Source organism: Neodiprion pinetum, chromosome 1, assembly GCF_021155775.2.
Source record: "Neodiprion pinetum isolate iyNeoPine1 chromosome 1, iyNeoPine1.2, whole genome shotgun sequence".
NCBI classification, from domain to species: Eukaryota; Metazoa; Arthropoda; class Insecta; order Hymenoptera; family Diprionidae; genus Neodiprion; species Neodiprion pinetum.
In genome coordinates, this window is record NC_060232.1 from 300,698 (window position 1) to 327,235 (window position 26,538).

Below are 26,538 nucleotides of genomic sequence, written 5' to 3' on the forward strand. Positions count from 1 at the left end.
GGAAACTTGGAATAAATTGCTTCGGGCTAGTAATTGAAACACAACGCAATTATAAAAGAAACGTGTTAGAGCGTACTTTGCGTATACACATAATCAAAATGAGTGTCAAAATTTTAAACCCAATCTTGGTTCTAAGTCTGCTTCTTGGCTGTAATCTGTGCGAAGGTTTGAGTAAATATTCTAGTGCAGCGAATGCGCCTGCCGAGGATGCTTCGATATATGTTCCAACATCAGTGCGAGAACTCGACAAACCTTTTCGAATGGCGAAATTGAATTTACTGTGGTCCAAAGCAAAGCATGTACGATCATCGCTAGCCCTCTACCTACAGACATAGCACATTAAACAGTAGCAGACTACTGACCATATTGTCGGTAGATAATTACCCTGTATATGCAGTATGCACTGTAGAATGATTCCACCGGAGTCACAACACTGTACACAGCATGCAGGGTATTGTTTCGTGTTAGGATTTCACGCCTCTAATAGTGACATATACTGGTAGCATTGTGAGAAGGTCGTTGTGTGCTATCTCACTGAAATAAGTGATGGGATGTGTGAATTATTTGAAACCTTTGCAACATTATAATGCAAGCCGAACTCATCCTAGCCGCGCCTGCAAAACTGTAGCATGACTTTAGCGCCACTCCAGTGGACTCACTCTACCATGTGAATGAAGACTTTCAAAAATTAAAACAATAAACTTTTCTCATACTAATTGTCTATGATTTATAACAAGAAAGTTTATATTCTAGCGTCTAACTGAACCCAAGCTGCAAGCACTATTCAGTGATTTGAAAATTCATGACAAGGAGGAGATCGCATTAAAACATCTTAAAGCTGAAAGTAAAGATCTTGAAGGTTTGCACGAAGCTACGATGCGTAAAAAACTAATTGGTAATTATTAATTTCTCCTACATTTACTATTAATCAACATTCACCTTCAGAAATTTTCAAATGTCTTCTATATGTAGGCCTTATGAGCACGTATGATCTATTGGAGCATTTCACAGACACCGAGGATGAGAATATCTTAAAGAGACATAAGGCTATGAATGACGGCAGCAATTATGTATCGAAAGATGTTTTTAAAAACAGAAAGCTCAATCAGTTATGGGCGAAAGCTGAATTTGCTGGCTTTACAGGTAATAATAATCATTTTTTTCCAACTTTTATTTTCGATCTGTCATTCTGATTCTTTGTTTCTCGAATTGTTAAAAGCATGTGTTATTTTCAGATGAAGAGCTGGCAGCATTGAAAGAAGAGTTTCTCCATCATCAGGAAAAAGTTGACGAGTATATGAGTCTTATCGCTGATATCGATGCAGGAGATACTCAAACTCACAAGAGTAAGTTCGTTTTCTCAGCATTTTTTAAATAATGTGCAGACAGTTTCTCCATTACTGCATAGCTCAACAAAATGTATTCAACTTCTCTGATCACAGATAGCTTGAGCGATAAACATGAAAACTGGAATATGCTTGAGCAAGAGGAAGAGAGCAACGATGTTCCTGGGAAAAATATTGATTATCTTACGAAAGTTAATTTGATGAGGTAAATAATTATAACAATTTCATATAAGATTTCTAGTCTGAATTTGGCAATTTAGTAAATTTATGACTTGCAATTGCTTTATTGGTATCCTTCACCGTCATTACAACCTTGCATTCTAATAGAGACAAGCATGTGAAATTAAAAGATGGATATGATCATTTGGAAAGACTCACTGCCCAAGGGCCAAATCATAAGGAATTCATAGAGCCTAAAGTGCAAGGTCTGTGGAGGATTGCCCAGGAAGCCAAGTTCAATCCAGATGAGTTGATGTCCCTCAAGGTATAAAAACATATAAATGTTTGACACCTAGTTGCAAATTGTGATTTATCCATTTAATTTTAGGAAGAACTTCGACACTATGAAAGGAGATTGTTGAAACTACGCCATTTTCATACCTCTGCAGCTTTGGCTGATGGTAAGAGAGGGAAATCAGAAGACTTTGACAATTCAACTGCTGAAAAAAATGTGAAAAAACATGCAAGAATAGTTGAGAAGTTACATCTTGATCTTGAGACAAAAATAATGCAAAAGCATGTGGAGCTGTAAATAATCAATTGAAAATTAAAAATGTAAATAATATGAAAAAATGTATGTATTGCTTTTGTAGCATATAGATAATGTTTCTGTGCAATTATTTTTCAAGAGCAAAGTAAAAAATTATTTTTATGAAATGATTAACTACTATCTTCTAGTTCATAGAAGAACCCCGACATAAGAATAGTTATTTTGATACTGATATAAAACAAAGAATCGACCGAATATTTTTTCGAATGTTTTATCCTTGTTTCGCAAACTACTTTTGGAATTACGTCTTAAAACGAAAAGTAGCCTTATATTTGGGATAAACTTATATTTGGAACAATAAAATGTATTGTTGCTTTCATAATCTATTTTTAGTTGAAGATTTTAGTGTGAACGGATCTGCATTTGCGGTAATAAATTTGTATGCTGGAAGAACGATGTGTAAGTAGATATTGCGACTTAACTAGGTATTATATCCTTGAAAAATACATTGAATAAACATTACATGAAGTTTGGGTTATGTTGATTCAATCTTCATTTATTCTTTATTATATTATAAGTAAAATTTACCTTCGAGCCATGGTGCTTAATTCAATAATCTGATTGGAAATCAAAGTAGTTTTCTTTGCACGTGAATTTTACCCAACACCCGGTACATGCATTCCAGTAAACTAAAACGAATTGAGTTAATTGGAAACAGAATGACCACGAATTACAACAAATTGAATGGAATAGAAAAGAATTGTGTGCCAATTCTTTTGAATTCCATTTAATTTGTTTCGGTTGTGATTTCGACTTGCTTAAGGGGGAGGTTACACCGGTCAATTCACGTATATCATTAAAAAGTCTGATCGGGTTGTTTTTTTTTTCACACCGAATGCAATGCAGAAAATCACTAACAATTAACTCAGATATTCAGACAATTTCTACGAGTTTTATTTCGATGGAATTGACCTACCGCAAATTCCATGCCCTTATTTGTGAAAAATGTTACAAAAAGCTCACACAAACCAATTTCAAATTTTTAAATCAATTCTGACGACTTCTGAAACATTTTTCAGAACAAACAAGTTCTTTTTGCCAAATATCTTCATAAATATAAGTTGCAGGTCTTGTCGTGACGCGTATTTCCAGTCTTATATATTTTTTCGCTTACCTGCATAATCTTTGTTCGAATGTTTGAGTACCTAAAATATAAGTTTTTCTCGTGTACGCATCCCTTAATTCGTGATGGCTTAATGGGATACCAAGTATATTCATTCTTATAAATGAGAATTTAATGATGAACATAGACATCGTGCTAAAAGAATATTTCGTCATGGTTACCATGTAAACAACTGCTGAGAACTATTAGCAGAGTATAAGGAATAATAATTTTTCACCCAGCACTCGAACCTTATACACACTGGGTACAATTATACAAAAAGAAGTATTATGGCAGCAGTGGTTCAGGAAAGGACTGTCCCTCCCACTGATACTCTGATAAAGTATGAGAATCCTGTCCTTGTCACCACTCACCCAGAAAGGGTTCGTTTTGAAAGATGTTTATTATTCCGCTAGCGTAACCCTGAACTACCGATGTGATATCTCTTGGAAATGAAAGTATTTTAATCTATCGACCGTGCTTTTTTAAGAAACAGTAAATGGAGATGATGATATCCAACGAAATAATTTTATTCAAAAAATCTAGATTTCGTGTTCAGTTGTATTTGGTGTCTATACGACCACCTCAGCAGGAGCTGGAAAATTTCTGACATCCATAGTTGAGGGTTTGTTGATATTTTTAGCGAGAGGCAAGTAATTTATTTCAGATAATCGACTTATGATACTTTGCAATGACTATTCTGAACGATACATGCTGATGTTTTGAATACAGAAGAATAGAGATGCATCACCATCTAAGGTTGGGATGACAGCATGTAAAGTACAAACAGCACTGCCAACAACTGACATTCGACGCGAAACTGATGAGATCTTGAATGGAATTCTGCCTCCAAAAGAATGGGAGGAAGATTGTCAAATATGGACTCAACGTGTGCGTATTAATTCATTGTTGATCCATTCATTTAAATCGCTCTAACACTGTTGAGGAGGTGCTCTAGCCGATTTCGACATTGTTGTATAGATCTCCAAATATTGAAGTCCACGTATTTCAATCGCGAAAACGGGCTCAACAGTCCCATTATATCCACAGTTCTGAACAAAGTTTCTCCAAGACATTTTCGTATGACGCAGAAGTAAAGAAAAGACAAATGGCATGAATTCTAGGAATTTACCATTACGATTTGTAGAAACAGTACCATTTCTTTATTTCTGGGTCAAATGAAAATGCGTTGGAGTGTTCAGAACTGTGTATCGAGTTAGGAGGAATATGCGAACCCGTTGTGAGAGCGATAATATAGAATTATGTTGAATAAAGTTGATAATAAGAGATATTCGGACATTTATTAAATTATATTTGTTCAGTACAGATCCGAGCACAGTTTAATTTAACATGATGTATAGGTGTCGAGTATACCGGCTACCAGATTAGACGTCATCAATCTGCAGGAACAACTTGATATGAGACTACAGCAACGACAAGCTAGGGAGACTGGGATCTGTCCTGTCAGGCGAGAACTTTATACACAATGTTTTGGTAATAAAATTTGCACCAAACTATCGTTTGTACACATTCTATATTCTCATATCAATATAATTGATATACATATTTAGATGAAGTGATTCGCCAAGTAACGATCAATTGTGCTGAACGTGGGTTACTTTTGTTCCGAATTAGAGATGAGATTCGCATGACTATGGCTGCGTATCAAACGCTTTATCAAAGTAGCATAGCATTTGGCATGCGTAAGGCTTTACAGGTAAGTAATACACAACAACCACTGATTGCTCCATACCTTCAAAAGTTCTTCAAATTGTTTTCAACCAAAATGTTTTTGGCAGGCTGAACAGGGAAAGGAAGATCTTATATTAGCCGCGGATGAATTACGCGTTCAAAAGGTCGAGCTTGAAAAAAATGTTGCTGAGTTGAGACAGAAATTCGAACAAGCTGAAACGAGAGCTGCGGAAGTGCGCGAAGCTGAGGATAAAAAACATTCTGAGGAAATTCAATTTCTAAAGAAAACAAATCAGCAACTCAAGGTAAAGTGTGCATGATTTAATTTGAGTGAAAAATTTGACATTTCTGACATTTCCGTAAAACATTATTTTCTTTCCAGACACAACTTGAAGGAATCATTGCAACAAAAAAGTGATTCTCAAGCAAACAATTTCATTTCCAAGACTTTCTACAGGCTTTTCTATATGGAATACCGTTTTCATGAAAATAATTTCTCATCGTATAAAATACATAAATATTATTTATTCGAAGAACACATTTAAATTAAAATAAATGTACTTTCTCGCTTTGAATGTTAAATAATAAGGTAATTTCCTAATCTACTTTCGATTAATTGCTTATACTATACTCTGTATAAATATACTATAATTGCTATACTGTACCAGCGAACTTCCACATATTATCATGGAATTTACATACTTTTGCGAATTATAATAGCATTTCTTGCAAAATTTAATTTATCAGCTTACATGGTGTATTTTTCACTGACACAGTTAAGGCACGCATGCATATATAGATTACTTTCTATTGTGGAACAGATGGACATCCTGATAACCCTTCACTTGCTATGTATGATATACATTATTGAAAAAAGAGTTAGTCGGAATATATGTATAATGTATACAGTTGTTTAAAACACTAACAATTTTGTACGCACTGAGCTAAATATCGAAAAAATGAGCACAGTGTCTTGAAATGAATTTACTTAATTTCACGTGAAACACTCATATATTTTCGATGAATATATAATTGATAACGGTTTTTATCATGCTCCTTACTAGGCTGAATAAGATAATTTTTTGTTAGACTTCTCCAGTTGTCGGTAGATAATATTCATACTGAAAACAAGAGTAATTATTATTCGCTAGGTGATAATTGACTTATGGCAAAATATAGGGAGCATTCAAACGAATTGTACGACTATTAATCTCTGAGAATCTTCACTACTGCTTCTCTGAAAATTGGCGTTTCTCATAATTAAGCATGACATTTATCAAATTCCTCTGAGATCGCAATGATGCTAAGATGTCCAGTATTGGTCCCATATGCCGTTTACATAAATTTCATATGTACGCAGAGGTAATAAATGGTCTGTGCACGTTAAAAGTAAATTTCGTGAAATCAAATTATGAACATGTTGAAATTCATAAGAAAGGAAATACTGTTTGATCGAACAGAATACATTGTGCCTGTTTTTTTTTTTTCAACAATTTTGTTCCAGTTTGGATTATTTAAGGTTGGAAATATTAAGTATGGATGACGAAACACACATAATCATGTATTTAATATCCATCACCCTCGTACGAAAGTTTTCTACCATTCCAGGCAGCGCAATGCCTGGATTTCCAATCGCATAAATACGAGTTTTATAAACAACTCAATATTCTTTGCCAACTGGAACAGATTTACTGTCTAGTATAATACTAGTTCGTCATCTCGTAATTTTATGAAACAGTATGTGCCACACTATGTATTAGTGTGCTGCAGAACTTGAAACTTCCTATATTTTGAGTTTATTCATAAGTTAATACTCGCTGAAGAACTATTATTATTATTATTATTACAAAGCTGATAATGTACAATGCCACGAAAACGACGCAGTTCACGTTTTTTCATGTCTACAAGGTAATTTTGCATTATCAAAAAAAAAAAAAATCTGTTATTTAACAGAAAATTTATTTTCATGATAAATGTATCTTCTGGGCAGTTTATCGTTATAGTTATGTACTACTGAGAATTTTACCTTTGCAGAGATCTTTTAAATATATTTGTTTTGGGGTTGCTAATATTCTTCTATTACAAAAATTCCACGACTTTTCCCAGTTTTCAGTGCTAAGCTACAAATATGCGGAGCACGTATTATTTTGTTCTGGCCCGCATTAAATTTCGCAGTCGCTGTTTAAGAAACCGTTTCACTAGATGTCATCTCTTTACCTTACAAGTTTCAAGTGCAGACTGGTAAAAGAAATCAGGACATGACGGCAACTAAGAGTAGTCGAATAAATTCCACGATTTTACCTTTACCAAATTATCATTTTTCCTTGACTAAAATCCGAACTCGTTGTTTCAATTCTAGTATCTAGTAAATAAAGCTTCGAATCAATCGGTCTTCAGAAATATATTTATGATTTATTTAATGGTCATGGAACCAAGCACATGAAGAAAAATTGTTCTTAACAATTTTTTTTTTTTGTGAGCAAATCTTTATTCTTTTTCTCTCTACACTGCCACAAAATTCTGTGACTAATTGACAAGTTACCTGACTTGGTGGTTTTCCTTGACTAGTGCGACCATGAAGTAATTTATGTGAATAAAAAAAAAATTTTGAGTTTTTGCAACATCTATGTACTGTGAACTGATTCTTATTTTTCTATTTTGCGAAATCAAAACGGATTGTCACTTTCAAAGAAGCAGGTCAGCCAATAATCCGAGAAATAAACTGTTTTACAATATTGGGAAAAGTGGTGAAAATATTCAACAGATTCAACTCATATTTTCCTTAGGTAGAACTTAACAGAAGGCCCATAATGACACACCCTGCAGTTATTTAAAATATACCAAGTTATTTATTTATGTACATCAATACATTAAACAATAATGCAAAATATGGTACACGGCATGTTCTGTAGCACAACGAGCTGTTAATATCATAGCCTAAGTCAGAGTTTTGTCTAAATGAGAACTTATTAGTACCATTAGCAATTAAATAAATAGTGTTTTGCTGCCTTTTTCGTGATTTAATACTTTGACTTCGCTTTCGCTGTAATGCTGTGTACTTTCAATGAACAGAAAAATACATGCTGCGACGCTTTGGTCAAGTGGACTCTTTGGTACTTTTGAGCCACACAGGAGGACCTTGATCATGCCTAATTATGGTAATAATGGGCAGTGTAGGTTAACTCTATCATTGGCCTGAGGAGCCCGCTTGACCGAATCCTTACAGCATGTCAATTCTTTCAGACAATTTTTATTGAGAAAAACAACTAGCTACCATTTGAAATACATAGGGTTAACATGTGATGCAACTATAGTAATAGAAAAATACTTAGGAATGTACATTTCTGGTAAGACCCGAAACCTTTGTGCACATTGAAAGGTCAATGTGTCAAGTACTTAATTATATATGTTAAGTAAATAAGTGAAAGGGTAATTTGTTTGTTAAAGTTGAGATAAATAAATGAATGTTGACTGGCAGCATAATACTTGATTCATCTTTGAAACAATTGCTGCCTCAGAAAAGTAATTTCTTCTCCAAACTACTAAATACTAGCAGTGTGTTCATTCTAATTTGTTTTCTGGAATATTTCATATGTAGTTGTGATCTATATTTGATGAATTTCATGTTGAGAATACTAGTCACTCATGTGTGCTAGTCTGATCTGGGAAAGAAATATTGCACAAAACAACATTTCGATATATCAAATTGTAAAAGCTGAGTAAGAGTTGACATGATCGGTAGAATGATGTGACATTTCATAATATGAATTCGTCTATACTATTCTACGTGAATATTGTCGGAAGTTTTAGAATCGTTAAATTCATTGTCATTATTAGTGACGCCCTTTGCGCGAACGCTTTCGTTTTTTCTTTTTAAGCGGTATAGTCGCTGGGAGATTAACATTGATTGGTGTGGAAATATGAGACTCGGTGTCTTTCTCTTCCACGGGTGTACTCACAGAAGTTTGAGCTGTGGGATCTTCGCTCTCACTTTCAGCATCGCTGGCACCAGTTTCTCCGATACTATCAGCTTCCTCTTCGGCATTACTGAGCTCCAGTGAAATAATTTTTTCTCTGAGAGTTTCGACCTATGATCAGAGAATAAATAGGATCAATGTACCTTAATGAAAAGAAATATATATATATATGTACACAAAGAACTGGGTATTTCAACAAAAAACATGAGACGTGACAAGGAATATTTGTAAAACAGACGGGGTTTTAAATAAGCATAGTAAATTGGAACAACATTCCAAGTACTGTACAAGTACCGAGTATGACATGACGGGCTCACTTCACTGAAACCCCATGGCACGTCATACGATACCAAGTTACTTAGAACATGTAGAGCATACCGCTAGCCGGAGAACAGTGTGTCAGTAATCAGTAGAAAGAAAATGAGTGGCTCAAGGCAGTGCAGGTTGCATTCCCAGTGAGAGTGTTGGAATCTTCAAACAACAAGACCAAGTGTTAATTTCATTCTATGAGTCAGAAAATTAGTAGTTAATGACAATAGTAAAGTAGTTCGATACCACTAGAACAAACAATATGTGCTAAGCATAGTTTACTGAGAAAAATTACAATTTTACCAATAGTTTTTTTTATATTCCCTTGTTCAAGTTATTTGTCATATGCAAATCATAGTCCATTCTATATATTTCAGACAACTACACATGACATGCATCCAGCATGTAAGACAAAGTAATAAAATGATATAAATAAACGAATAAAAATAATGACAGACCAACTGGCACTCTGAAATGAAGCAATGGTACCAGTCTTTGCTAATAAAAAATCGTATGAAACATTCATACTAAGGAGAATTGTAAAAAGAGAACATGAAGCAAAGTTGAACCCCGTTACTCGTGCATATATGCGTGGTTGTGTGTACACGTGGTGTATTTGATTCGGGCCCTCCTGACTGTGCGATGCGGACTTGAAAGATCATAATCTATTCTCTATACGAATTAGCAGAAATATCCTCGTAAGAGAACCTCGCCAAAGCAACATTTGGTACCTCATGCTCAATCAGCTTCTCGACGTATTCAACGGTTCGCACACGGCGTTCACCCGTCACTTCGTCCACATACTCTTCGGTGCGTCGAGTGACCTTTTCATCCACTACTTTTTCACATTCACGTACAGCCTTTGGGGGGCCAATCTTGCTGCGCACAGCAAGCTTAGGAAAATCTGCACTAGACGGTCGTAATGTAGCGAACTATGGTAGGGAGACAGAGAAACGAAAGCCGTTGTAGTTAGAGTAATCGGCTTACAAAGATTATATTATGATTTCAGTACATGAACACAAGCAATTAGTAACAATTGATGTTAAAATAGAAACTTTAATGTAAATCACATCCTGATGTTAATTGATTAATTGTAGATTTACTGTATGGTGATGAAAATTCGAAATAAAACCTACTTCCGTCACATTCTCTGGTTCCGTTGGTGGCTCTGCAGCTGTGACTGTCAATTCAGCCAAATTATCTGTCTTTCCAGATGTATCCATCATCTCGTTCATCTTCTTGATCACTATTTGTGCTTGGAGAGCATCCTTGGTGAAATAAAGAAAAATCGAATAAAATAATGCAAACTTGTGTTACAGTTCTTTTCACGTGTAGTAAACTACAACACGTTATACACAGAAAATAATGATTGACGGTTTCCTTTTACCTGCTCGAGAGACTTAAGTCGTGCTTGTCTCCAAGCAGCTCGTTTTTCCGCTCTCAGTGCTCGTTGTTTGGCAGGAGATAGTTGGCTATCTTCGTCTTCATCCGAAATTAAGCCCTGTAGACAAAATTTGTGATACACAAATATAATGAGTATATGATCACAATATGAGATTTGGCCTGTAAACGGAAAAATATTTAATTTTTGTCTAGGACATAAACCGGAAGAAGAAAAAGGGAATGGTGGTAAATTCAATGCAATATTACCTCTTGTATCATTCTTTCCTTCAAGCGTCGTTCAGCTTTGGCAGTCCTGACGATACTTGGTGCGTTGTGTAATAGAGGATGAGGACTTCGTGAAGACAGTCGGCTACTGGAAGGTTAACGAGCATGCGTACTGACAAATCACTAAAACGGCATCTTAACATTAGTTTTTATTTATAGAGAATACAAAAGCAAAAACAATACACAATGCGAAGGGATCAGTTGTGACAAGTACAAATACTAAAGTACAAATTCCGTATAGAGTGTAAATGTGTAAAAAAAAAAAAACTTTGAGTTGCTACAGAATTGCATATTTTAATACACAGTGAGGTAGCAAAATAGTTTGTCAGCAAGCTGCAGTAAATTGATTTTATAACGTAACTAAACCGCTTTAGTGGAACGCTCTCTAAAACGGGCCACATACAAAAATTGTGTAATTTTGAAAAATAATTTTTGTCGAGAGAAAAAGCCTGGATAAAGGATTTTTGACATTGGCAAGTAACAAAAAGTATCTCAAAAGCCTTCTCCCATCATATAGTTTCATTTAAGCATTAAAAATTTCACATATCATACTAGCGAAGAAAGGCTGCTGTACTTGAATGAATTAGGAAACTTGTTATGTCTGTAAACATTATATGATGAAATATAATTGCGGAATCAAATTTTCCTAGTCCAACAAAGCATATTAGAATCAGCTGTTTATCTCAATGGAGGGAATTTCATAAATTATTTGGGGATTTGAATGACAATGTAGAGGAAAAAATATACAAATTAAAATAGGGGGCAATTGATGATCATAATTATATATTAAATGGACTTTTTAGTGAAAATGGTTTTACACAACTTTGTTTATAGACAACACTGATCTGCCTCGATATTCTTGATGAAGTCGAAGATAATGAAGTCCAGAGGGTTGCCGCATCGACATAAAATAGTCTAATTTAATTTTGACAGTCGCAGAACTTAAAATTAATCTGTTCATACAGGTGGATGAAAAATTGCGATATGTATTGCGAGTTACTTGATGCATCAACAGAGTATTTTATCTTTAACGATCTATTAATACAAGAGTATATCGAAAACTGAGCTTTAGGAAGAAAGGCGATACGGATAAATGTTAAAAGTCCCATAGCAAAAGAGACTGTCAAAAGCTTAGATGAAAACGAAAGTAAATTAAGGTGGGACTTGAATGGAATTTTGAACCATTTTTGTATATTTATTTTCATGCCACAAGAAGCTTATTAGTCCAACAAAAAAATTTCAGCTTTCGGATATTTGAGTTTACATATCGATTATGTAATTTTGTATGATGATCAAGATTCCGAATCACTGTATCAAATATCAAATTTGACGAGTTTGCAAAAAGTTCAGTTATATATCATGTTTTTAAAATCTTGAGAACATGAATTACCTCCCTTCACTGGACTACCAGGGCGTAAAAAATGCAATAAACACTTACTTTCAAGTCATTGCATTCTTTTCTAACCCGATTAACAAAAATAAGTCTATCCGTCCCAAGATAGATTAGTGTGCGCAAAAAAGGAGCTACAAAAGCACAAAACTGTATAAATTTCTTGGCTAGGCCTTGGCCTTGCTTACAAATAACTCATGTCCTTTAGATTAAATACATGGGAATATCGAATTTAAAAAGTAAGTATGACGAAGTGATGAATGTAATGAAAAATGATTTTTCTCATACCAGTTATCTAGGAATCTCTAATTCTGCAAAACCATTTGTTTGAGGCATAGTATTGACAACTCGTGGAGCACAAAGTTCCTCGCAACATCGCTTGAAATATTCCAAAATCGGCTGACACTATGCGCCAAATTCAATATATAATAGATATAGCGTCAATGTTGAGCATTGGTTTTGTATGTATTTTCAACTTCTCAGAATTATAGCTGCCTAGGTAATTAGACATATGCCTATGCACTGATTATTATTATTATTATTACTGTTTTCTTCATCAGTGGTTACAGTTTGAGTACGTATCACACGTATAATATAATTACATATATACACAACTTATAGGAAAATCGAGGAAAACGCTGTAGAATATTTAAACCATGGTACAAAAACTGTTAGCATGCTGGTTGAAAAATAAAAAATGATTATTCAAATCATGGTGATGGTTAAGTGTTCGCAAGCGATAGGACCTAATTAAAAATTACCCCCAAAATCACAATCAAGATGTTGTTTACTTGTTTGAAGCAAATCATCTCATATGTCATAAGGGGGAATAGAGCGAGTGCTGGGGGGGAAAAAAAACTAGGTCTATGTGTACCATTAGAATTCGTTATTAAATTACTAATTGCTTTACGTGCAAGTGATTTTCTAAATTTCGATATTCAAAGAGACTTCCGAGCGGGAGAATAACGTTTTGCTCGAATTTTGGTACACATGTCTCATGTTGTCTGTAATTATTACCTAATGCCATTAGCATGTTTAAACACTCTACCACAATGAAACGTGAAGCATACTCAGATAAAAATTCCCACACCTCAATCTATGCCACATACCAAACTATTCGATCTAAAAATTATTATACTAACTATGATCAAGGTAATCAATGAAAACAAAGGGAAAAGAGGCAGGTTACAGGAAGCGACTAGCGTAGGTGCATCTTGCTTTCAGAGTGTGAGGCAGCTCAACCAATCTTACTTAGGTCTTCTGTCATCCTGCTCCTCCATCATATCCTCTGGCTCTTCTAATACCTCATTTTCGTCAATCTGAGCCCATGACTTCAATTCATCTCGTGTTAACGTGGCAATTTTTCTTTCTGAAATCATCAGATTGAACAGTGTCGTATAGTACTGATTCACCCAATTCGGATGTACCCATAATCATTCTGTCAAGAGGCATAACTTTGGGAAATTTCTAAAATAGAAAGACTGTCAAGTTATTAGGTTGTCTCACCTTCTTCTTGTTTCATGTTCTCAACTTCATCTTGGCTCAGAAAGCTGAACACCTTCTCTGAAAGCGTTAAATGAAGGAGCGTTAAAATTTGTGATAGTTATGAATGCGAATCAAAATCGAAGGTAACTTGAAATCTGCGAAATTTTACTCCATTCGTTGTAATGAGTTATTAACGTACATACGTACATAATGTTACCGAACCAGGTAAGTAAAACCTTTAGTCTGCATATTTGAGAACTGTTCTTTCATTTATTTGAGACAGAAGAACTCTCACCTGGTTTTGGAGAAGGTTTCAGGTGCTCCTCCATAGCAGATTCAAATAATCTTTTCCGATCGCTAACGGACATCTTTGTCGAAGCGGGAGGTGGAGATGGCGTTGACGTGGGCTGTGTTCAATTAATACTAGCATTGGTAAATAGTCTTGAAGGTTAATACAACGGTATGGTGAAAACTCAGAATTTACAACAAATCTAAGCTCATCGTATGAGAATGTAAAAAAATTTTCAGTTAAAGATTGTAACGTAATGGACCCAAAGTGCAAATATGTTACTTCAGGCTCTAGTGCGGTCAAAATTTAAATTTTAAAACCACTCAAGCTTGCGTTGATTTGTCGTTTAAATTAAATAGTTTTTAAAATCCCTGATGGAATGACTAATTAGTGCTGTCGAAAATTGAATGACGGTTGCGTTTCCATGGCTGGTGAAAGGGGATCAAATCGAATAAACATAAATATAATAAATAAATAAAAAATTAATTATTCGAGAAAAGATTCGAATAGTTTATAGGCGGTCACATCAAGTTATTGAATTTTCTAAACACCATTTCAACAATGTAATTCAGGGAGCATATTTTTGATGATATGCAATCCTATTCTTTATAGATGTGGGAAAATGAAAAGAAAAACTCGCTCCAAGTCATTCCTTAATTCTGCATTCGGCTTGGGATCGACATACATGCTGCACTGGTCATGTTAATATCCTATCTTTGCAGTCTCAGTCCGACAGTTTTCATTCAGTCCATTGTAACATTGAAATGTGACACATGTTTCAACCAGTATATTTTCGTGTGAGCAAGGCAATTTTCGTTGTAAACAGTTACCCGTGTTGATGGGCACAGAAGCATTATCGAAGTGCCACTATCTGTTACAAGCGTTACAAATCACATTCAAGTGGTAACAGTTTCGAATCAATTCAATCATCAATGATAATATGTAAAAACATCGGTATAATTTTATATACATATTTTTGTTAGTTTTTACGAGCACTTACTACTTGTATATATATGTATAGGGTAATGATCAATAATAATCATGCAAGTAGGACCCACCTCAACCTGAGATTTCCAGTGTACAGAGCGTGCAATCTGCGGTAATTCTCTGGAGGGAGGAGGATGAGAAGGAATGATTTCTTCAATGTACCCAGGGCTGGTCAGTGGCGTCGGGGGAAGTCTAGTGGGGCGTGAGCGATGATTGTCAAAAGGGTCATTAATAGAAAATCGTTTTTGGGGAACAGCTTCTTCGGGAGACAAACTTGGTTCAAGCGTGGATAATGGACGCTGTTGAATTCGGAATTTTGGAGGCTGAATGTAAGGTACTGATGAATCAATAAATGTTGTTTTGACTGATGATAATGCTACATTACAGTGTGGGAATAACTCATCCCCCGTGGTTTCTGTAGTTTTAGAAGCCATTGGAAGTGTTGCTGAAGTAACAGTACATTTAGATCTACTGGGTGCTGTTCCGGAGTAGGGGGAGGGTAAGGTTTGCATTGCAGAGTGAAAATCATGGTTTGTGATTTGGGTATAGGGAGTGGAATGAGTAGAAGAGGTTGGAGGAATCGAGAAGACTACACCATCCACAGATGTTCCTGCAGCGGCTTCTTTGCTAATTAACTAAGTAAATGAAATCAAATATTAGATATTAGTAAAATTGTTAGTTAAAAGGAATGTAAGAAAAGTTAGAAAAATATTTGTATAATTCATTCACTCATCATTCACGCATTGGAATATTTTATTTGCATTCAACAGCTACAGATTTACTACTGGTACTGCGATCCGAAGCTGAAACGAAAATAGCGACATCGAACGATCGCAAGTTCACATTATATACTTTTTGAACAAATAAATGTATTGTTACTAAAACGAAATGCATCTAAATTGAAGAACAGAGACATAAAGTTGATTGCCTTATACAATAGAGTGAGATTTATTCATTTGTCATATTAGTTATTGCCAATAATATTTTAAAACAGTGTTAAAAAGTACCGAAATGATAAGATGATAGCGGTATCAAAGACAATGGTCCCTCCAGAAAATACTTTTAAGCAACGCAAGTATGATTTACGCGTCTTTGTCATCTGCGTTCCGTACTTGAAGTAATTGTTTCTGTGACAGTACTGAAAAAATTCCAAACAGTACAAAATACTTGTAAACCATACTTTCATCACATAAAATGTCGTGTACACCATGGAGGCAAACTATTTTTACACCTCACGCAAAATTCGTCTTCAGCTCACCTATGACTCAAACTGCAAATTTACACTCAACGTAAAAAGACTTATTTTGCCTCCTTTATACACAATTTACTAATATTTGGAAAAAGGGAAGAAGATTCAATTATCTTCTAGTTTTGCGAATCACTAAATTTGTTTGAAGAACTCTCCTTTTCAATACGATTAATTATTATTGTCTTTTCCACTAGTTATAAGTTAACATATCTCGTGTATAATTTTTTCGAAATGTGATAACAAAAAAAGGTGTTATTTCTAAATTAACTTTTCACTACTGAACTTGTACGAAATTCCAGAGATTTTATGATTAAAAATAAAGTGTTGAAAATAAAAGTTGACAATGACTGTAAAATATAATTTTAACTTAAGAATGTTGCCTAGCCGGATGGTAGTTTAGACCACCTAATTTTCTCGTGGCTAGTCAATTGAATTGATGTCGAAATATGGATCTGTGTTATGGCTCTAGCGAAATCTTGTAGAATAATTCTCCCTCGCTCATAATGTGAGTTAAATATATGCTAAATTCGCACCATTTTCCTGTCAACATTGAGATAATATTAGCATATTTGGTCAAAGCCATAATGCAGAGTTGATCTTCACTATTGAGCAAATGAGATTACAGAATATAAAGTAGTTGCATAGTCTAGTGCCACGGAAACTAAACAATATCCATAAGTTACAAATTGGTCAGATTAGCGGTTTCTGCAGGATAATTTTTGATATTTACAGTAAAGAAGATTAATTTATTTTTAGTAAAATGTTACCCTGAAATGGATGTCTTGTACTTCACGTTAAGCAAACTAAGGCATATTATCGCAATTAACAATACACCTATGTACTAAATTGTTGTATATTTTTATACAAAATTATGAGAAACACAGTGACTGTACGGCAAGAAAAAGTAACGTCAATACAAGAATAATTCCCACATTTAGGAAAAAAACGCTGTAATCCTTAGTGTTTAGTTCTTAAACAACAGCAGGGCCTACTTATCAAACCTCGTGGTATAATACAAATCGCAATCCAAGTGCTATAACACGTAAACCTTTGGCTGCCAACTTTAGGCAAGGCCACACTGTATCTGTTCATAAACATCAATATAACTCGCAAGCTCAAACAGCTGAAACTATTTGCAGCCTTGGTCAGAAGGAAAATTTTCTTTTATCAGTTCTAAGGACACGAGTCACCTTCAATCCCGTCATTCTGGTTGTTAATCAAAGAACATCCCAAGTTTAAAGCCAGTGAATCAGGGACCGAGATTAGCATAATTGCTAGAGTTGTTGCATAATAACAATTTGGTAAACTTGGATCATACTGTTGAAACAGTGTAGAAGCTAGTTTTACCGTTACATCCTGTATAGTTGAAAAATGGGCACCTTAAGTTGAATAAGTTCTGTAATTTCGTGTTTACCATTTCGCACTGATCAGCTTATTTTTCCGGTATAACTATCAGCCTGGGGATGGTGCCTGACATTACCAAAAATCAGGATGCGTCTTTGCGTGGTTCTCACTTTGGCGGTTGAGTGACCCATGCCCTTACGGCTGTGTTCAAAAATTAGCTGCTAGTGCCGTTAGCAGTATCGCACCTCTGCTGTACCATTGAATTGACGGCATGCCTTCCCTCCATTCCAGTGAGTTCAGAGTACTGGGAGCTCATTTCGGAACACACACTTGTCAAACTTTGCGAATTGAAATAGCATTCCTATCCATACATACTTAACGATTCTTCAACATGCTCGGTAACACTTTCATAATTACTATTTTATTACTGTAATTGACAGTAGAAAATCTACCATGACTTAAGTAATGTGTTTGCTGAAGCGATGCTTGGCCTCTCATATTGTTAAGTCTACCAAACAATACCACATTGCGTATAGGTTCGATATTGTAGGTACATCATTTAAATTTTGTATCACACCCTTCCACTTTTTTTTGTAAACACATTCGTAAAATTTTTCACAAAATTATTTTTTTTTTTCTACCCTACCTATCTTATGTCAACTGAGGATACTTTGGATGCTCCTTTTAAAAGCAGCGCTGAGCTCAAAGTCTATAATAATTTACGGATAATTAGTATATTGGATCTTGATTGTGTACTCAAGAGCCTACAAAAAAAAAGTTGTTGACAACTTTTAGGCAAGATCTAATTTAGGTCATTGATCTGAATATATAGCTATCAAAACTATATATAATCATCAAGGTTAAATGGTCTGAAAGCATCTTGTTTTCATGTTCTCGTGAGAATGGATTCCCATTGAAATTTAAGAAAAGTAAAAAACCCGTAGAAATAGATGACATCTGATCAATGGCGAATTAGACCAAGCGATAGAGAATTTTGCGTGACAAAAATAGTATCTGGATACCGCTTGTACCATTACACGAAAGACAGTCCGTACTTATATTCTGCCATGTTTTGGACACGCAAGTATCATTTATTAAATTTTTTCTTTTCAGTTCTTTTTAAATTTAGTAGTAAAACTAAAAAAAAAAACACGATTTATGGCTCTTAAATTTTTATAAAAAATTAATAAATGATAGTTGCGTCTCCAAAACATGGCAGAATATGAGTACGGACTGTCGTTCATGTAATGGCACAAGCGGTATCCAGATACTATTTTTGACACAGAATCACTCTTTTTCTGCTCTATTGCTTAGCCTATATCTGTAGTGTTAGGCCATTGAGTACCTTCTTTATCGAAAGATTGAGCATCGCGCCACTTTTCTTAGATGAATCCTATACTTTGATTAAAAATACTAAACACACCTTTCAGATTGAATTATAAATATTTATCAGATGGAACTTTAACTTTAACATCAACATCATTTTATTTTATATTTAAATAAATAATATCTTTATGTATAATGACGAACATATACATATATCTATATGCATATTATACACATATACGGAGTGGGTCGTGTCAAATTCCAATAATGGGAGAGGCTTAGTTGGTCAGTAGGCGCCGCGGTGACATTGAAGCAAGCCACCACTCTTTGTTGTTGTTGCGAATCATTTCGATTCTAGTTGAACAACGATATAAAATCATCAAAACCTAATACTGGTTTAAAATATTGATGTTGCTTCAATGCAGTCATCTGATTGGCTGCGGAATGGCGCCTACTATCCAATTTATCTCCTCCTGTTCTCAGAGCTTGAAGTAGCCGCATATATATATGTACGCATGTGTGTTGTGCATGTGTAATCATCTGGTCCATTAGATTTACATAAACATATAACATTTATAGAAAATTTATAGATATACAGCACATTGATTTATATATTCTAATAGTGATATGAATTTATATAATAACATAATCATCAGGTAAAGCATCGCATTTTCCAGACACAAAATGTACCACGTGTTTTGGTCACCAATATATATAATATAAACTTACATGTTCCAATGAAACAGGAGTGATAAAGTCTGTTAGTAACTTTTCTTTCTTGGATTCAAAATAAAACACTACCATGTCCGGTTATATCAAATTATGATTCATAATTCGTAAATATATGTATATCAAACGAGGATTGCAGCTTCATGTAATTTTCAATTGACATTGTAGCAACTCACGAAGGATAACACGTTTATCCAGTCACCTGCTCGTGTTTGGAAAATGTTACGTTACCTGCCCAAGGCTCCATGACGTTACATCAAAATTTGCATAAAACGCAGATTGCAAAGTGAACGACGGTTTCAGAATTTATCCTAAGCTTTCAAAATTTAGAGTCGAAAATAATTTAATCGCGAATATGTACCCAACTGTGATTTTTGCCCTCACGTGCTGGCATACCTAATATTTCACCGCTGTTCTTTAATAACGCAACGAGAATTCTAATATCAGCCAAATAAATTGCAATAAGACCAAATTATTGTTCGTAGCGTAACTTTAAATCTTGGTTTGACACATTGCACGTTATATGAACATGTTCCAAAATGATTGGCAAAATATATCATCCACCTGGACTTTGGATAACAATTTTCTTCTGTTAAGTACAAATTGTCCATTTTACACAGTTTCAAATTCGAGCTATGATTTCTAATGAAACAGCGATGTATTTTTTCGCATGAATCATTTTCGATAATAACTGGGTATATGTACACTTGACGAATTACAAAATTCAACTAGGTTCGTACTACCTAATCAAAATATATAAATACTACGTCATACTCTTTCATACTAAATTTCCTCTGTAGAAACGTGAATGCTTTTCAAGCTTAACTCTAATATTCCCTTCAAATACCTTCTATGTGACTAATTTGAAACTACCTTCTCGGTAGTGCGTTCTCAATCATTTTCACACGACGTCTGCTTTCTATTTCGCACAAAATTTGTTCGGAGTTTATACGTTATAATTCTTATTGAGCCTTGCTATAGTACAGACGACAATGTTATTACAATTTTTTCGATACGAATGGTGTACTTTTGTAGCGTACTCAATGTAGGTTGACTTTTTACATAATATTTTGATATATACAGCTCCTTCTTCCAAATTTAAAAATTATATAATATGTGTGAAGTTATACTGACTTTGCCATTTGCATAGTTGTTAGGTTCAAGAATGTTTATTTCAACAAGTCGTACCAACATTGTAATTATAACCGCAACGCCACACGAAGAATTCCAGTTTCATTATACTCGAAGTATTGAACAACTATTTACGGATTCACTGTATTTTCAAAGTTATGACACATGTAAATCCAGCCGAGTGAATTTTACAGGCTAAATTTTAAATTAGAGTTCGTCGAAAGTAAAGTTATGATCAAACTATTCCTGTTGACAATTTGTTTGCTGCCAAGCGTTCCTTACTTAGTAATAACTGACCGCTGGGAAAGATGTCTAATGGCCAAAATTTAATTGTAAGCTCGCCAATGACTAACGTGTTGCTTCTGTGCCTACATTTAAATTCTCCTAGCGAATATTTTGCCAACGTTTTTTACGTTGATAGAAACTCTCTATCTTTTTCATTGTCAAAGATCAGTAAAAAGATGTCAACTGATTGTTGACGTATTAGCCCTTCGAGGAGGGACCTCCATAATTATTTATATATATAGCCGTTAGCTATTGACCCAAACATGGGCGGTACTTGATTTTTCTTTTCTGCTTCCATGTATTGTACATATATGCTTAATGTAAGTACGCTTATTCACTTTAATTGTTGGGAGGGAATGTTGTTTCTCTCTTTTTTCCTTACTCCTATAATTTACGTTTGTTTTATAGCTATTGATTAGAACGAATTTTATTTGTTTTTTGGAAATAAAAAAAACAAATACAGCCCTTGAAGGGTTGAAAGGTCGGCAAACATTTGACGACACTGGAACCGTTTTAGCCAAACGTTTTTAAAGGCTTTAGTCAAATTCGCAGCTGTCCTATGCCTTTACGTTGCAATCGCAATTATTCGAGGGTAAAAAATTATTCCTCTGCTACAAATTCGAAGCAATACTTTGCATTATCAAGAATTACAATTGAATAACCGACTTCTGTACAAGTACGAACTTGCATTCCTGATATGGGTATAGATTATAAAAACCATGATGAACAGCGAGAACTAATGATTGTATGAAGTTATAGGAAATACATAATTATGACGAGGAAGATATCACACTTTGCCAGTAGTTTATCTTACTTCACAAAATAAACACATCATTTCTTCGGCGTCAGTAATTAACGTTGTACGATGAGCCACTTATAAGCTTAATGGCAGTTTAGATAACAGACAGAATAACAAGGTATTGTTCAACAATAATATAGGTGTGAGAATGTAATAACGGCAACCTGTGCTTATATCATTACATCATTATATAATTTATAATTATTTATGGCACATTAGTCCGCAGGGCAGACGCAGGGAAAGCGGGAAGAGGATGGATAGCTTGTTCTTGTTATAGGGCTGCCATAGATGTGCTATCGCCTTCCGTTGTCTGCAAATATGTCAACTCTTTTTGTTTGCTCTAAAGAGCATGCCGGACATCGATAGTACTTATCATGCGCGATTTAAGCATATCGATTAGTAAAGAACTGACACTAAACATTATGCAATGACACGTAATGACGCTAAATTGCCAAAGTAATAATGTTGAACGGTGCATATGGGCACGGGAAAGAAACAGACAATTTCAATCATGCTATAACAATATACAGTAGAGTTTGTCTAGCAATGGTAAATAATGTGAACGGGTATGCAAACCATCAGGAAATAGAACATTACTAATTGCAAATTAACGGAATAGCAAAATAACAGCAGGATTTTCTGGAACTTTTAACGGTGCAACTTTGGTACGGGCATCCACGTGTCCGGAATTCGGACTACACTGAAACTTCCCAATAACGGACACCTTTGGGACTAAAAATTTAGAACAATGTTAACGTGTAAATTGTGCTACTGAAGATGTTTAGATTGTCCGTTGTAAAGAGGAATCCGTTATTGGGAGGTGGCCGTTAAAATAAGTTTCATGGTAGTCAAATCCACAAGTTTAATTTCGGTAATTAAAGACTCTATAAAGGTAATAAGGTGAAGTGAAGATGTGGCCAAGTGTAAAAACAGCATTGAACCGGATAGCACAATTTTTATGAAAGTGGAAAAAAAATACCCATACTAATGGGTACATAACTGACTGAATTAAAAATATCTGCACAGTTGACTCTAATAGGGATACTATTCTTTTTATCCAATAAAAATAAATTGAATACATGTAGAAGTTTGGTAAAAATTTTGCAAAAAAAATTTCATCAGCTTTGCTTCATAAGTAATTATCGATAATTGAAATTAGGCTGCTAAATCTCCAGCCCCAAATTGCAATAATCTCTATAATGAAACAATTCAAGGGCATAGTACAGAAAAAAGTATACGTGTATTTTTGTTAATGTTTAGAAATCAACCTTTCAAGTTATGAGTTTAAACAGGTAGCTAGCTCATATTGTATTTATCTCGAAGTTTCAAATTGTGTCAGATGTACACATTTTTCAATGCAACTCCTCTAATTATTATGCGCATAAAATAGTAATGTACGCCCTGCGATAGTCCACTTATCGGCATCTGACAAACTTGCAACAGTTCACATCCCCAACCAACTGAACTGTTCAAATACATGTATAGTAAAACCTTGTGTACAAGTTTTTCACTTGTACATTTTTTCACATTCATACATTAAGCCCCCATGATGCCAACACTTTACGGACAATGTAAAAAAGTTTCACCTGCATGTTATTGGTTTTTATGTTTTTCGCAATTTCAAGTAATCTTTTCTGGTCCCTAGCGCATTTTTTTTAATCTAAACGTTATTTACGCGTAATTTTTCAGTCGAGACTTTTTTAATGGTTTATGTGCCTATTGGTATATTTTTCAATCAACAGAAATACATAAAGTCAAATTTATTGTAGAAGCTACAGTCGAAATGTGATAATTCAAGATCAGAGTGAAATAATAGCAAATCCTACTATATTTATATCAGTGCGGTCCAATGATAGCTGTGGTTGAATTATAATTCATGTCGCATTTGTTCTGATTTTTTTGGTGAAACTCAAACAAAACTTTTAGTGTTTAACTACGCTAATTCAAGTCGGTATCTTTCTACCGTAGGTTCTACAATACATTTTTCTCCGTATATTAGTACAAATTTGAAAACTCAACGAAGTACGTATGAAACTAACGACCAATGAATTTGATGATTCATGAAGATTTCATGAATTTGATTAACCAAGGTGAACTTCAATTTATAATTTGATTTGCCTGAAATTAAAACTCATCACAAAATTCCATAAGGCGAGTGCGTTTCAGCCAGTTTCAATTAATTATGTTCTATATGTGTCCAGATATTATTTTAAATAACGTCAACAAGTAGGGTTTTTCAAAAAGCTTCTTGTAGCACGATTTTCATCGCAAAAAATCTCACAAAACTCCGTAATTATCAAAGGAGCGTAGGGGACAAAAGTTGCTATCGAAATTACAATCTAACAAGTTATCACCTAATTGTGCCAATAATTTGTAATTGACCATTAGTTTTAAGCCACAAAAATTTGTGTGAAAATTGTCAAATTATCATTGCCCTGAGTTATTGCACGGACTATTACAGGGCCTGACTATAGTAATTTCCGAAACATATTTAAATAATCAAACTTATGTATTGGAAGGGACTAATCACGAGAAATATTTAAAAAAACGGTAATAAATGAACCTTGATAACATGGGAATATGGTGAATTGAGTAGCACTTGGAAGACTGTGATAGAATGATAGCTACAGGTTTAATCATAACTGGGTGCCCAAGGTGGGGTTTGTGATTACAATTTTCACATTAAAATAATGTATACAGCTCATGTATCCCATCAAAGTCGACGGTTCTAACGACGCATATAAATCCAAATCTGATTCTGCTCCAATATTCAATTATTGGTGATAGTCATCAAGTTTATCGAAATAAAATAATATCCTTCACAAAAGATCACAACCAAGCACACCTTGTCTAACGCGCATTCTACTATTTATTCGGTTCAATTAGATGACCACCAGGGATTATAACATTTTTCTCCTAATGACACCACGTGCAGAAAAGAAGTAATATGGGAAATATATATAATGATGGCAGCAGATATTTGGGTTTAGTATTTTATGCTATTTCCTTTGCAGCATGCATTCCTAATCATGCCGTCCACATGCACAAGTGCACAAGCATTCCAGATTTTCCTGTGCAATACACTTTGCACGCTATGTGTTATAGAAATGAAGATTACTTACAGTGGAGTTCTGGGGTGCTAAGGTATGTTTGGTCATGACAATAGTAGTCGTTTTCAGGTCTTTTGTACCACCAGGAGACTTGGGAGGTACATGCATATCGACCGGACTGTTTGGTTTGTTCACCAGAGATTCTGCTGCCCTTACAACATCTAACACCTGTCAATGGTAGCTCCACGTTAGATTCTGATATCGATGATTGAACAATCGATATGCGAACAATGATAAAAAAAAAAAAAACAGATTGATACCTAATATGGTACCGGACAAGAGCTAATTGGTTCGTTGGAGGATTCACATAAGGTCCAACATTCGAGTTTTAAGAAAAAAAAGTACCTTTTCTTGCGTAGATTTTTCTCTGTACTCCATCATAGCTCGTTCTCGTTCTTCTTGTTCCCAGGCAACCAATTCAGCTTTCATTTCCTGCTCTTGCCGCATTGTAGCTGTATCCTCATCCTCACGATCCAAACTGGAAACACTCTGTGACAAGGACTTTACCTCGTCGGTTGTAGAATCCTTGTATTCTCGAGATCCTCGTGACTCTTTAGAATCCCTCCCTTTAGACGTATACAGTGCTTGCTCCAAGTCGTTTTTGTCGTATCCTTTACAGACCACCAAAGTTATCGTATTTCCTGAGCATCGGAGAATATTAACTGCTTCTTGATGCGTCGCGCCCAATAAGGACGTACCGTTAACTTCCAATAACCTCATTCCAACCTGGTTAAAATATTAATCCGTACAGAAGATTCATAGTATCAAGAGGACATTTTATTACGCATTTTTAATTATATTTTCAAATCACCTTCAACCTGCTATCCCTTTTGGCCGCACCTCCAGAATTGATTTTTGAAATGAAAACGCCTTCGTCAGTATGATCTAAGGGATTACCACGTTGCCCTCTTAATCCTCCTTTTATGTGCATCCCAAGTTTTTCTCCTGGCTCTTTGATTATTGTTAATTCCTGGAAAAATGACCAGAGTGCTTAAATGCAAATTGAGAGTAGAAGAAAATGATGAGCAAACCTCGACCAAATACAGTAAATTATCACCATTTGTCAACAGATACAACTTGAAGATAGATATTGTCCGTGGTACAAGCAATACCAACTATTAATGAATTCAAGGTGCATAGCGGACTTGTTGAAGAAGGTTCTCCGTCTAGTCCAGATTTTTCGGACCCAAAAAATGGTTTGGCCCTGACCAATTATGCAGTAATAATTGAAAAAATTTCAAAGCATACGTACATGAGTGAGTCATATAATTGGGTTAAATAACGAACTCTCAAAATGTTGTGAAATGTACATGTTGTTTAAAGGTAGTGTACCTCGTGTTGTTTACGATAAATGGCACGAATGTATCTCCATACTCGAACATTATGGATGGAAAGAAGTTCATACGCATAATATTACGAAATTTTTTAATAATTAAGATTACTTTTTCTAGTATGTGAATTATAAACAAATTAAGAAACAAACTGAATTTTTCATTTCAAGCTAGAAAAATCGTAACGGTCCCGACTTCTTCCTAACATTTTCATACCCAT

The 26,538-nt window shown here is 34.8% G+C and overlaps 3 protein-coding genes across 17 annotated transcripts in view; 2 read left to right on the forward strand and 1 right to left on the reverse strand.

Moving 5' to 3' along the window:
- LOC124216954 (alpha-2-macroglobulin receptor-associated protein) lies at window positions 1-2,624 on the forward strand. 3 transcript variants are annotated; one of them, XM_046622099.2, is made up of 7 exons: window positions 1-299; window positions 754-895; window positions 946-1,143; window positions 1,236-1,346; window positions 1,443-1,551; window positions 1,674-1,830; window positions 1,894-2,624. In XM_046622099.2, exons 1-7 carry the CDS (start codon window positions 99-101, stop codon window positions 2,095-2,097), a joined length of 1,122 nt encoding a protein of 373 aa, XP_046478055.1. In that variant the 5' UTR covers window positions 1-98; the 3' UTR covers window positions 2,098-2,624. The 3 variants fall into 3 exon arrangements, with proteins under 3 accessions (XP_046478055.1, XP_046478065.1, XP_046478075.1); XM_046622109.2 differs by having other exon boundaries at window positions 2-299; window positions 973-1,143; XM_046622119.2 differs by lacking the exon at window positions 1-299 and adding an exon at window positions 395-667.
- Window positions 2,625-2,974: 350 nt separating this feature from the next.
- Window positions 2,975-8,156, forward strand: Dnali1 (Putative inner dynein arm light chain, axonemal Dnali1). Of its 2 annotated transcripts, none has more exons than XM_046622242.2 (6): window positions 2,975-3,600; window positions 3,950-4,108; window positions 4,579-4,711; window positions 4,789-4,934; window positions 5,017-5,214; window positions 5,292-8,156. In XM_046622242.2, exons 1-6 carry the CDS (start codon window positions 3,508-3,510, stop codon window positions 5,325-5,327), a joined length of 765 nt encoding a protein of 254 aa, XP_046478198.1. In that variant the 5' UTR covers window positions 2,975-3,507; the 3' UTR covers window positions 5,328-8,156. The 2 variants fall into 2 exon arrangements, with proteins under 2 accessions (XP_046478198.1, XP_046478209.1); XM_046622253.2 differs by lacking the exon at window positions 2,975-3,600 and adding an exon at window positions 3,766-3,866.
- Window positions 7,736-26,538, reverse strand: part of scrib (scribble planar cell polarity protein) — a 36,054-nt gene continuing 17,251 nt past the window's right edge. For 7 of the 12 annotated variants that reach the window (XM_046621131.2, XM_046621171.2, XM_046621148.1 and 4 more), the window contains 12 exons: window positions 25,799-25,957; window positions 25,333-25,713; window positions 25,000-25,155; window positions 15,086-15,649; window positions 14,034-14,145; window positions 13,760-13,816; window positions 13,505-13,622; window positions 10,846-10,951; window positions 10,583-10,696; window positions 10,332-10,463; window positions 9,927-10,127; window positions 7,736-8,997 (listed from right to left, as the gene is read on the reverse strand). In XM_046621131.2, the coding sequence (XP_046477087.1) occupies window positions 8,743-8,997; window positions 9,927-10,127; window positions 10,332-10,463; window positions 10,583-10,696; window positions 10,846-10,951; window positions 13,505-13,622; window positions 13,760-13,816; window positions 14,034-14,145; window positions 15,086-15,649; window positions 25,000-25,155; window positions 25,333-25,713; window positions 25,799-25,957 (2,355 nt within the window). In that variant the 3' untranslated portion in view covers window positions 7,736-8,742. Of the gene's footprint in view, window positions 8,998-9,180; window positions 9,358-9,926; window positions 10,128-10,331; window positions 10,464-10,582; window positions 10,697-10,845; window positions 10,952-13,504; window positions 13,623-13,759; window positions 13,817-14,033; window positions 14,146-15,085; window positions 15,650-24,999; window positions 25,156-25,332; window positions 25,714-25,798; window positions 25,958-26,538 lie in introns of all 12 variants that reach the window. The other 5 variants (XR_006882635.2, XR_011176337.1, XM_069133334.1 and 2 more) reach the window with 5 other exon arrangements.

Bases quoted from the DNA above. Each gene is read 5' to 3' on its own strand.
- LOC124216954 (XM_046622099.2), top strand. From the start codon at position 99: ATGAGTGTCAAAATTTTAAACCCAATCTTGGTTCTAAGTCTGCTTCTT. The intron at 896-945 runs GTAATTATTAAT...ATTCACCTTCAG, and splicing joins GATGCGTAAAAAACTAATTG to AAATTTTCAAATGTCTTCTA. The intron at 1,347-1,442 runs GTAAGTTCGTTT...CTCTGATCACAG, and splicing joins AGATACTCAAACTCACAAGA to ATAGCTTGAGCGATAAACAT.
- Dnali1 (XM_046622242.2), top strand. From the start codon at position 3,508: ATGGCAGCAGTGGTTCAGGAAAGGACTGTCCCTCCCACTGATACTCTG. The intron at 4,109-4,578 runs GTGCGTATTAAT...CATGATGTATAG, and splicing joins GTCAAATATGGACTCAACGT to GTGTCGAGTATACCGGCTAC. The intron at 4,935-5,016 runs GTAAGTAATACA...TGTTTTTGGCAG, and splicing joins GCATGCGTAAGGCTTTACAG to GCTGAACAGGGAAAGGAAGA.